This window comes from Periplaneta americana, chromosome 2 (assembly GCF_040183065.1).
Source record: "Periplaneta americana isolate PAMFEO1 chromosome 2, P.americana_PAMFEO1_priV1, whole genome shotgun sequence".
Taxonomy (NCBI): domain Eukaryota; kingdom Metazoa; phylum Arthropoda; class Insecta; order Blattodea; family Blattidae; genus Periplaneta; species Periplaneta americana.
The window spans coordinates 11,242,455-11,255,851 of record NC_091118.1 but is presented as its reverse complement, the minus strand read 5'-3'; the positions used below and the strand labels follow the sequence as shown (position 1 = coordinate 11,255,851).

At 34.2% G+C, this 13,397-nt stretch overlaps 1 protein-coding gene across 6 annotated transcripts in view; it reads right to left on the bottom strand.

The window, feature by feature from the left end:
• LOC138713323 (gastrin-releasing peptide receptor-like) overlaps nt 1–13,397 on the bottom strand; it is a 43,663-nt gene that overhangs the window by 11,579 nt on the left and 18,687 nt on the right. Inside the window, exons 1-2 of one of the 6 annotated variants that reach the window (XM_069845342.1) lie at nt 5,989–6,081; nt 133–286 (exon numbers count right to left, since the gene is read on the bottom strand). The exons of 2 other annotated variants lie outside the window; for them this stretch is intronic. In XM_069845342.1, the coding sequence (XP_069701443.1) occupies nt 133–138 (6 nt within the window). In that variant the 5' untranslated portion in view covers nt 139–286; nt 5,989–6,081. Of the gene's footprint in view, nt 1–132; nt 287–5,988; nt 6,139–11,187; nt 11,330–13,397 lie in introns of those variants that run through there. 3 more of the 6 variants (XM_069845334.1, XM_069845369.1, XM_069845359.1) reach the window with 3 other exon arrangements.

Genomic DNA, 13,397 nt, shown 5'->3' with positions numbered 1-13,397 from the left:
CGATAAATTATAGAAAATCAGATGTTAAATTCACATAAATGCTTCATTTACTTTCTAATAGAAGTACTACTGTAGTATTAGTAGTAGTAGTACAGGGACATCATTTTATTTTTACTTGCATTTTTATTGTACCTGCATTTCGGAATGTACTTCAATCCCACCCCTTCAGTAATGTCCTTGCTCCCGTCAGACACACAAACTTACGGCCGCTGTTGCATTCGAAGTCTTCAAGCAGTGAAGTAAACACTGCAGTGTATAGTGTGTTTCAGAAATATGGTTGCGTTTTCTATAGAAGAAAGAACCTATATTAATAATATCGTACTAAAAAATTATATTCAAGAAACGATAAATTCAATTTCAGAGAATATGCTTCAAAATGTTTTTAATAATATGCGTAAAGAATTGAAGCCTGCATTGTAATGAACGGCAACTATTTTCAGCAAATTGTTTAAAAATTCAGATTAGCTTATTTTGAATTGAGGTGGCTAGAAGCAAAGGAATGCTAGTGACATTTGTAATAACATGAGTTAAGTGCATCCAGTGTAAGCAAAAGTATCTAAAATTTTAGTGGCAAAGGAATATTTTAATCGCATCACACATTAAATTTTAAATAAAAATTTCACCGATTTTACGAAAGCTTAAATATTTAAACTCCATTTTCTCAAAAGTAACTTAAGTGCACTTACAGCCCTTTACTTATAAGCCCCTCATTTTAAATGCACTCTCTATATTGTATGTTAACATAAATAATTAATATGCTAAATAAAGTAGACATTACATAACGAACATAGCCGCCTGAAAAGTTGAGTTAAAAAAAAATGTTACTACTCTACTGTATTTTGATAAATTCCGTAAAACTAATCATCAAACTGAAAATCGTAATTTCGTATTTCCCTACAACATAAATGGATACACTACTTTTCTCTCCTCCTATACCTAGTAAAATGATTTGTTTACATATTGCACTAGTAACATCAAACTCCTGTAATGGAAGGGGGCAACAGTGTTTCCGAGTATAGCCAGGTTAATGTTAAAAATGTTGGTAAAAATAAAGTGATGTCCCTGTATAAGTAGTAGTAGTATTAATAATAGTATTAGTAGTGGTCCTCCAGCTTGGGGGTTGGGCGAAGGGCTAACAACCCATCACCGTAAAAAACAGCTTGTTACGAAACCTCAAAATAAGCCTCGGAATGGGACTGATTATCTGGCACGACCACAGCAAAGAACTGCACGCATTGTATTCTTCACCTGACATAATTAGGAACATTAAATCCAACGTTTGAGATGGGCAGGGCATGTAGCACGTATGGGCGAATCCAGAAATGCATATAAAGTGTTAATTGGGAGGCCGGAGGGAAAAAGATCTTTGGGGAGGTCGAGACGTAGATGGGAAGATATTAAAATGGATTTGAGAGAGGTAGGATATGATAGAGACTGGATTAATCTTGCTCAGGATAGGGACCGATGGCGGGCTTATGTGAGGGCGGCAATGAACCTCCGGGTTCCTTAAAAGCCAGTAAGTAAGTATTAGTAAATTTTCACTCCTAATAGAACTATACGCAAATGAGAGTGATTAATAAATGTGAGGAATATAAAGACGGAAATAGTTAATTTAGCATATCCTAATTCTAAAGTACTTATGGTATTAATTTCCAAATAAATATACAGTAATTTCTCTGAAATAATGTATTATTATTATTATTATTATTATTATTATTATTATTATTATTATTATTCATTACAATTTCAAACAACTCATTGGCCTCATATTGATGTGTGAATCGTTTCGACTATCAATTGCATTGTTATCTTTAAACTAGGCCTCATGGAATTAATAGCCCCCCTATCGATATAAAAAATGAAACTCAAAACATAATATTATTTAGAGTCAAATTAAAGAAGCACCTAATTTCTCATGCCTTCTATTCTGTACGTAAATTTTATTCATCATATTCAACAACGCTTCATGAAATTGATACTAAAACTTTGTGTTATACTAGTAGACTATATTGTAAACCTCTTCTCATATATTTCAACTAGACTGTGACTATAAATTAAGACTTTATAATAGTATTAGTTGTGAAGCAATGTATGAATACCATGGAATGTTTTTTTTTAGCTGGTTATTTTACAACGCTTTATCAACATCTTAGGTTATTTAGCGTCTGAATGAAATGAAGGTGATAATGTCGGTGAAATGAATCCGGGGTCCAGCATCGATAATTACTCACTATTTGCTCATATTGAGTTGAGGGAAAACCCCGGAAAAAACCTCAACCAGCTAAATTTCCCCGACCGGGAACCGAACCCGGGCCACCTGGTTTCGTAGCTAGACGAGCTAGCCGTTACACCATGGAATGTTAATAAATACAATCCAATGAGGAAGCGATTATGAAGTTAACGAGAAGGCTCCGCCTTGTTAAATTTAAATGAGGGATGTATATAAATAGGAGTAGTTAATTTAACATAGCCTATTTCTAAAGTACTTAACTGTGATATTAATTTGCAAATGAATGCAATTATTCTCTGAAATGACATTATTATTATTATTATTATTATTATTATTATTATTATTATTATTATTATTATTATTATTCATTACATTTTCAAACAACTCATTGGCGTCATATTGATGTGTGAATCGTTTCGACTATCAAATGCATTGTTGTCTGGAGACTAGGCCTCCTGAAATGAGGAAACGGTTATAGAATAATTAACGAGAAGGCTCCGCCAAGTTAAATGCGAGGAGTATGAAAACAAATATCAATGTATGACTTCAGGCTTTTCCGGCGTTTGATTTAGAATAACTCTTCTCGGGTTCTCAGCCCGAGAAGAGTTATTCAACAAATATCAAACTTTTATTTTAAATCCCAAACATCCTTACAGTTCCAACCATGCTCACAATAATAATCACGAACAACATACATGTTTCACGCAATAATTACAGGGATTCGATGATTCCCCTGTTACTTTCGTTTTTAATCATGAGAATTTTACTGCGTTGAAATGCATTACAATTTTATTATTGAGAATAAGGGTAAAGATTGTCCACCACTGTGGAGTAACGGTCTAACCGTCAAACGAGGGGGCCTGGGTTCAAACCCTGGTTGGGACAAGTTACCTGGTTAAGTTTTTTTCCAGGGTTATCCCTCAACCAATTGAAGCATAATTCCTGGGTGACTTTCGACGTTGGACCTCGAACTCATTTCACCATCATTAATTCACATATCATCATCTTCCATACCGTAGCCCGGGTTCAGTTCACGGTGCGGCGTGCTGTACTTGTACAAGAGCGCGGGCGTTGGGCTAACCAATCATTCACAGAATAGGAGTGATAAGCACAATAAGCCTCAGGCTGTAGTGCAAGCCTTCGCGTCCCTCCTCCGTACAAGGAAAAAAAAACCGGTAAACTTACACAGAAAAAATAAAATTTCCCATGTTATCTTTAAAAGCAATTTCTCATTGTCTCACCCACTCCTTGCATAGCCTATACGATACGCGAGCTGCAAGAACTGTCATTGTCACAAAGCTTCACGTTTTAAAATTCCCTAGCAGAACGAAAATTTACATTTGTTGGGATCAAATTTCTGCACTTTTAAAGGATAAAACAAAAAGTCTTCAATCATTTATTATCATAATACACTGCTCTCTTAAATTGACTGATCATATCGGGAATTAATTCATTAGCTTTCCCAAAATACGCTATGAAATGTTTCATATAACTTTTTTTTTCCTGAAAGGAAGCAAAAACGAGAAAAACTGTATTAAACTTTTCGGTTTCAAATATCTCGAAGAATAACCCCATGAAATTAATGACATAATGTTATGACTTAATTTATTTTGTATTATATTATGAAGATATGCTACTTTCTCTTGTTAGTATAAAAAAAGCGGAAAAGAAAGAAATTGTATCGTTTGATCCGTTTGGGATGATATGAAATGAAACAATTATATCAGGCAATTATTTAGTTCCAATATGACGTAGTGTTGTATAATTGTTTTTACGAACAGGAGAAGTCAGATTGTCGCTTAGCAACGGCTGAATAAACAAAATTCCGTTCACTGCAAGGGAACTAGCGAAATACGTATTATGGTTTGCAAAATCTGATAGTAGATCGTTTTCGGCGTGAGTCGGTGTTCGAAGAGCTCCGAATTAGAAACCAATAATGTTAAGATAAAACACGTTTCAAGAAAGTGCATCTGTTATGTTAACATGCCGTATATTGGCGAAGTGGTGTCATTCTACGAAAAATGACTCTTTCTTCCAAATAAAACGTGAAAATTTTCTTCGTTATAAAATATACATGAACATATCTACGTATTTATTTTATTGTTCAGTGACATCTGGCAACGATGTACGCATAGTTTGAGGGACTACTTCCAGAGAGCAGCGCAAGCAGAGAACGGCCATTTTTCTTTCCCACAACAACTGCCTTCCTGTTATCAAGAAGGCAGTGCCTCCAATCTCTCAGTCAAATGAAATTGAATTGTTATAAATTTAATTAATGATGAAAACAATTTTCTGTTATTTCAAAGGGATTGTTTAAATAATAATTAAAAAAAATTTATAATTTTAATTATTTTATAATTTTTTTAACTTTTTTACGATGCGAAATATGCACGACATTTTTTAATCATCGAAATCAGGGTAAAATAATCACCATAAAATCACAGACGGAAGCCTACTTCCTTAATAATGTTTTTATACTATGTTTCCTTGTTCTAATTATTAATTTCAATAAATTTAAATTCCAAAATGTGTCACTCGGAATTTTACTTGACAAAATATATTGTCTTTAAGAACATTCACTGAACGATACTGTTATAGATCGTCTACATTATACAGAGACATCATTTTATTTTTACTTCAGTTTTTATTGTACCTGAGTTTTTGAATGTACTTCACTCCCACCCCCTCTACTAATGAAGTTCAACCGTGCTCCACACAGATCCAAGACCGCATATACAGTCATAGTAGCCTTACAATCATAGTAAACAGTATGTTCCAAAAATATGTTCGCGTTTTCTAGTGACGAAAGAGCTTTCAATATTGAATCATTTTCGCACAGGTACTGTCGTCCATTTGCCTACGTCGCATCCGGGTTTCTCCCACCAGCTTATCGCCAGCTAGTGACTGGGCTCTCTTAGCTCTTTTCTGAGAACATTAATTTCTGTTAGGAATTGGACGTCTACGTAATATTATACAACTGTTTAAAGTAACTTAAATAAAAAAGCCTCGTTAAGTAATTAACTGTCACGTGATTTCTTCCCTTTCTACGACCCTACGACATAACCACTTGGACGGACAGTAGATAGCATGTCTGAGTAATTTTATCTTTTCGGATCGGGCAGAAGTGAAGATTGAATTTACAGTGCTTAAGGTACTCTTTTATAGAGTAGGTACAGAATTATTTCAACATGAGTTACTAGTACGAAGAACGAAACTGGTAATTTGGATTAGGTACAATAATCTATAGTGCGATAATATGCACATTAGAACTGAAGCCTGTATCGAAATGAACGGCCACCATTTTCAAAAATGTGTTTAAATATCTATATTATGATTATTTTTCAATTTAACTTCTTTCTCTATATTGTACGCTAATGTGCTGTAGACAGTATAATATACACTGCATAATGAATACGTCCGCATGGACAGCTCAGTTCGTGAGTAAAAACACTCATGTTAATACTGTACTGTATTTTGATTAAACAAAAACCTAATGAAAATGATCAAACTCAAAAGCGCGATATTTCCTAGTTTACGTAAATGGATGAACTACTTTTCTTCCCTCCTATAGCCTACCTAGTAAAGTGATTTGTTTGTATATTACGCCAGTATCATCGAACTCCAGTCGTGGAAGGGGGTAGCAAACGGCGTTGATCCAGAGGTATAGGCAAGTTAATATTAAAAATGTTAGTAAAAATAAAATGATGTCCCTGGATAATTACTACAATGTGGTCATTCTTAAACTCGCCCACACTTACCCCACTCTGGACTGTTTCCCTTTAAAACTCAAAACTCTCCACACAGAGGAGTGACGTTCTACTTGCGAACCAGTTGAACACTTAAGAGATATTACAGGATCGCTGTTAACCATAACGTCCTTGTTCCGTTTCTGTTATATTTGCAGTCAGTTGATAATGCGCTAACAGGGGCTAGTCACTAGTGATAAGCTGCCACACATCACTCAAGACAAAGAACTTACGATATTTTTATTGCTGTAATTATCTTCCAAGGAGATCTGAACCCATGTCATGAATGAACCCCACTTAATATAAGTTAGGTGTCCCTGATATGGCCATGCTAAGGTTTGAGAATTTTTCTAGCCGCCATTTTGAAAAAAATGTAAACCACTTTTTCCTTATTCGTTCTCAGTCTAATGGACTTTCTTAAAACAATTTCCTTTCCCCCTAAAAATAGCTTTAATTGTCCAAAAAAGCCCCAAATTCTAAAAGTCTACCTAGTGGCCATATGAATCCTATAGATTCAAAATCCCCTATATCCACTTTCACAAATTGAAGGATTTGAACAGTAAGTGGTGACAAATAGAGGAAATTTTCAACCTAACAGTGACTTTTTAATAAACCTTGCCTTCAAATTTAGTGCAATTTTTTAATTCAAACTGTATAAATCAGTCGAATTCATTCTTAGCAAGCAATATGTGGGCGTAAATCAATTACGAACAAAATGGTCTTTAGAGGGTTTTGAATCTAGAGGATTCATATCAAGAACATGTGCACATGATATGGCCACCCTTGTTCCATGTTCTACAAATCGTGATTGTTTTCAGTTTGATAGCGCAGTTGTGTTCAAATTAAATAATTTTGGTGTAAAATGAATAAATATGACACTTAATAATCTTTTTTATAATTCAAAAGTGTAATCAAAACAGGTATTTCCGTAAAAAATTAAGTTGTTTTCCTTGAAATACAAAACTTTTGCGTAATCCCAGCTATAAGGCATGTAACTTGTCAGGTGAAAAAATAAAAGTGAAATGAACTTGATATGGCCATGGTGCATTTCATATGGCCATATCAGGAGCAGGTAAGCTTTCACGAAAATCGTTTGATTATGAACAACTCGTAAAAGATACGGCATCAACGACAACACCAATAAACAGAACATTAAAAACTGAATGGAGTGCGATAGTTTTCATGAAACAAGTATTTGAAAAACATGCATAAAACAAAGGAGACTTAACAGAGAAAAATAAGAAGAGATCATATGAAAACCGCAAAACAGGCAACTGACGCCATATTGCTCAACCTGACTGGATGGAAAACGATCAAGTGACATACCAGGATGCCCTTTCACTGGATGCTGCTGCAATTTAGCGAATTTTTTGGTTAACTAATTCACAATAAGGTCCACACCTGTGGAGTAACGGTTAGCATGTCTAGCCGCGAAACCAGGTGGCCCGGGTTCGATTCCCGGTCGGGGCAAGTTACCTGGTTGAGGTTTTTTCCGGGGTTTTCCCTCAACCCAATATGAGCAAATGCTACGTAACTTTCGGTGTTGGACCCCGGACTCATTTCACCGGCATTATCACCTTCATCTCATTCAGACGCTAAATAACCTAAGATGTTGATAAAGCGTCGTAAAATAACCTACTAAAATAAAATTCACAATAAGGGGGTGGCCATATCAGGAATATGGCCATAACAGGAGCATCCACCTTACATTAAATAAGAAGATGAACTTTCATCATCATCATCATCATCCTTTTTCTCCTTACTAGTTTTGTCTTCCCCTTGCTGTTCTTGTATTTTCTTTGTTCCCTTTTTCCCTTTATTTCCCTTGCTCTCCGTATTTCCATTTCTTTTCCCAGTATTCCCCTTGTTCTCCGTGTCCTTTTTATCTTCCCCTTGTTCTCCCTGTATTTCCCTTGTACTTCTTGTATTCCCCTTGCCATATTTGACTTCCCCATGTTCTTAATTTTTCCTTGTATTCCTTGTATTCGCCTTGTTCTCCTTGTCCTCTTTGTCTTCCCCTTGTTCTACCTGTCTCCCGTCTCTGTAGTCCCCGTCTTCCCTTGTTATTCTTGTCTTCCCCTTTCTCTCGCCGTCTTTCTCCATAAACAGGATACCTCCATACCCTTATCACACATTTCCTCACGGGGAGTCTAGATAAATGCAACCTTGGAAAGTTGTGGGTTTCCGCGTATTTCACCACTGCTCACTGCTTCATTTAGAGAGATATTTTAATGAAAGTAATTATGTTTGAACAATTTAACATTTTTAACAACCGTTTGTTTTACTCACAATGAAGAGTTTCTTGTAAATGACAACTTTCTTACATAATATAAAATAATATCATAATCATTACAATGTCAGTATAGCGATTTTTTGTAAATATGTCAGCAATTTGTTTACTTCTTATTCAGTTATTTATGTAGTTATTTCGATATTATTTAGTTTATTTATTTAATCATTCAGTTATTTTTGTATTTATTTGTTTATTTCGATATTTAGTTTATTTATTTATTCATTCAGTTATTTATTTATGTCGATATGATTTAGTTTATTTACTTATTCATTCAGTTATTTATTTAGTTATTCATTTATTTATAACTTTAGTTATTTATTTCCATATCTTTTAATTCATTCATTCATTTAGTTATTTATTTAGTTATTTTTAGTTTATTCATTCAGTTATTTATTTCGATATTTTAGTTTATTTATTTATTTATTCATTCAGTTATTTATTTATTTAGTTATTTTTAGTTTATTCATTCAGTTATTTATTTCGATATTTTTAATTAATTAAGTAATTCATTCATTCATTCCTTCGTTCAGTTATTTATTTCGTTATTTTTAGTTTATTTGTTTATTCATTCATTCAGTTATTTATTTACTTATTTATTTAGTTATTTATGTCGATATTTTTAGTTTATTTATTTATTCATTCGTTCTGTTATTTATTTATTTACTTATTTATTTATTTATTTTAATATTTTTTAGTTTATTCATTTATTTATTTAGTTTCGATATTTTTTAGTTTATTTGTTTATACATTCAGTTATTTATTTATTTATTTAGGCTATTTATTTATCACTATTTATTTATTTTGATATTTTTAATTAATTAATTTATTCATTTATTCTTACTTATTTGTTTATTTATTTAGTTAGTTATATATTTCTATAATTTTCAGTTTATTTATTTATTTATTTATTTATTTATTTATTTATTTATTCAGTTAGTTATTTATTTACTTATTTATTTATCACTATTTATTTATTTTGATATTTTTAGTTTATTTATTTATTCATTTATTCTTACTTATTTGTTTATTTATTTAGTTATATATTTCTATAATTTTCAGTTTATTTATTTATTTATTTATCAGTATTTATTTATTTTGATATTTTTAGTTTATTTATTTATTCATTTATTCATACTTATTTGTTTATTTATTTAGTTAGTTATATATTTCTATAATTTTCAGTTTATTTATTTATTTATTTATCAGTATTTATTTATTTCGATATTTTTACTTTATTTATTTATTGAATATTTATTTATTAATTTATCAATTTGGTTATTAATTTCATTATTTTTGGTTTATTTATTCACTCTTTCAGTTAATTTATATAGCTTATTTATGTGACATATACAGATGAAATAATAGTACATTATGCAACGAGCCTATAATGATAGTAATTAAGAAGCGAGTATGGATGTTTATGAAACTCGCTTGCGCTCGTTTCATAATTTTCATACGAGCTTCTTAATTACCATTATAGGCGAGTTTCATACGACTTTTTATGCTCGACCATATTTCTAACTTGAAATTATTCAGATGTATACATTTTATTTGTATCTGACAAGATCGGAAGTGACCTTGTTCTAGGTCATGAATTGTGAGATGTGCGCAGACGCGAAAGTATTGATTTTTTCCGAGGAACAATAATGTCATTGACCTTGATGTAATCCCGTTAAACTTGGTATAACCTTGATTATTGAATTCGACATTGAAAAACGAGATGACAAATTGAATTTATTTGAATATTATTTACAATTAACGCTAATTATTATAGTAACAGAACATAACCTTCTGCGACAGTATTGGATTTCCAGCCTCCGTGACTTTTCGCTAGTTCTCTTTCGATTGCATATCCGACAATAATCGATACTTGCGGTTTTATAACGGTACAAAGCTGACTTGTCATTGGCTGAACATCTGTAAGCTGAGTTGTCATTGGCTGAAAACACCTGTACTTTAATGAGATGCATTGAAGGATTGCTACCAGGTGTATAATTACTACATTTCGGCATGGTCGAACATAAAATGAATTACAAATAAATACAAGATGAGATAAAATACAAAATAAAAATAGAATAAAATAATAGTAGCTACTATAAGAAGAAACCAATGGTTATAATTAGGCCTATTTTTAATCAATTTGACGACCGAATGAGCAGTGTTCGTGTTTGGTGACACTTCCAAAGCTATTATGAATTACAAGCTGAATACAGAAATAAACTAAAACTAAAAAAAGATAAGAGTTACAATTAATTATCACAAATATTATAATACGAAAATAGAGAACAATACAATTGCTCATATAATTTTGTACGTTAATCAACTAAAACAATTCATAGCTTAGGTGGTAACGTTCGAGACTTGCATTCGGGAAGTCCCGAATTCAAACCCCGAGGCCTGCCAATCTGACTGAGATTTCCCATGGTTTCCCTCAGTCACAAAGGTAAATTCCAGATTGGAAAATTTACATACCGTGATTTATCACCACGTTAATTACCAATATCGCAAACATTAGAACAAAACCTGTATCGGTAAACCCTAGTATCCTAAATGATACAATATTTTAATTTGTGTTATAATATTAATGAAATAAAAGAAAATTAATCGGTGGAATAAAAATATAAGTTAAATCACAGAATAATACACAAGAAATAAAGGGTGCTACAAAACATCCTCCCTAATTTAAAGTTTAATTAAAGAACAGATGTATCAAAATAAGGAAACTGTATTAATATGAATTGTATCTAAACAGCGGGAAATTTAGGTTTACGTGGTTGCCATAGCGATATCAAATGACATGCGCAAAACAACAAGAATTGAATAGGACATTGAATACATGGAATTAACATTCAATTAATGCAAATTGTAATCCGTAACGAATTCCAACTATGCCGTGGACGGGTGAAGAACGTGCTTACGCTGTGGTATCGTTTCTGGTAAGTGGTAATTCCGTTGTCGCTGCTCAGATGTTTCCCGGACGCTTAATTTCTTCACGTGGCGACTTCCCCTGGCCAGCATGATCACCAGACCTTGCACCCTGCGATTTTTTTTCTATGGGGGGATCTTAAGGCTGAGGTCTTCAAACATCGACCGAGGACTTTGTCAGACCTAAGAAATGCAATACAGGAAGAAATTGGCCACTCATTTTCTCCCCCAAACAGAATACAAATATAACAATATAACACCCTTATTGTCTTAGAGCACTCTGTTAGTCAAGGATATTTCTCATACCATGACAATTGAAATTTTCTATCTTGTTTTCTCCCTCCGCTATTTTAATATGCCAATGTGTCTTCGATATCCTACCTTTGTAAGCACATTTTTTTTTTCATAAGTCCAACTTTTAATTCAACAAGTAATTACTTCAATGTTCTCTCAGTATGAATAATTTTACACATAATGAGTATGTAACACACATACGCATGTACTTTTGATTAAACTAACCCTCAACAATGCAGCGCAACCACAGAATACCAATATAGCGCGGCGTATTATACAGGGTGTTTAAAAATACGGGTCATAATTTCAGGTATGTATTTCCCACATGTAGACAATCAAAATAGTTCATTACAACATGTGTCGGAAATGCTTCATTTCCGAGTTATGGCCTTCACAATATTGAAATTCACCGGAACGTTTTTCTTTCCGCAGGTCTTTGTCATTACAGAAGATGTTCAAAATGTCCACCTCCTGCTTCAATACAGACCTCACATCGATGTCTCATTGACCTGCGAACACGATCCCAAACTCCAGGAGTATTGCGTATGTCCTCAGAACATGCCACAATTCGATTTCGAAGGGATTCCAAATCAGGCACCGGAGACGAATAAACCAATGATTTTAAATGGCCCCACAAGTAGAAATCGAGAGGGTTCAGATCAGGTGAGCGTGGAGGCCGAGCAATTGGGCCACCTCTACCTATCCATCGATCAGGAAACCTTCGATCCAAGTACCGGCGAGCCGTACGACTGAAGTGTGCAGGAGCGCCATCATGCAAGAAGTGAACGTGTTGACGATTGATCAGTGGAGTGTCTTCTAAAACATGAGGCATGGTGTTTTCCAGGAAGTTTGTGTACGCCTGACCCGTAAGTCTGTTTACAAGTACATGGGGTCCAACTAATCTATCACCAATGATACCGGCCCACATGTTGAGGGAGAACCGCACCTGGTGATGAGATGGAACAGTTGCACGTGGGTTTTCATACGCCCATACATGCTGATTGTGGAAATTTGTTATGTCATCTCGTGTGAACTGTGCTTCATCTGTAAATAATACTAAGGCAGGAAAGTTCGGATTTACACCACACTGCTGCAAGAACCACTGACAGAACCTAACTCGTGCAGGGTAATCTGCTGGTGACAGGGCCTGTACACGATGCAAATGATAAGGATACAATTGATACTCTTTCAACAGTCTCCAGACAGTCGTATGAGGAACATTGACTTGCAACGCTACCCTTCGTGTGCTGATAGAAGGAGTCATGTTCACAGCCTCCAGAATCTCCTCCTGTACTTCTGGAGTTGTAGATCTTGGTCGTCCCCTTCCCAAACCAGGAGAGTTAAATTTTCCATACTCGCACAGACGGTAATGGAGACGTACAAATGTCTTCCGATCTGGACATTGTCGCTGTGGGTACCTTTGCTGGTACAAACGACGAGCCAGCGCAGCATTGCCGTCCGTCCGCCTTACCGTACATGAAGTGTATCTCTGCCAGCTCTTGATTTGAATACATGTCGCACAGTCTAACGCCTACACAACACTGAATGTAACCTTCGCCTCGGAATGAACTGTCAGAGTGCCCTCTTAATGTCTCCTTTGACGACAACGACCTGCGGAAAGAAAAACGTTCCGGTGAATTTCAATGTTGTGAAGGCCATAACTCGGAAACAAAGCATTTCCGGACACATGTTGTAATGAACTATATTGATTGATTAAAGTTCTCGTTAACACTTTGTTAAAAACATAAAATTTACACTGTCACACGTTAAAAGTGTTAAAATTGTTTAAAAAGGTATTTACCTTCGACAGACGGCCCGTTTCGACGCTACAGTTCAATACGTACACATTGTTTGACATCATAATACGTCATAACATACAGACAGCCAACCCCCACCATAGGAACAACAC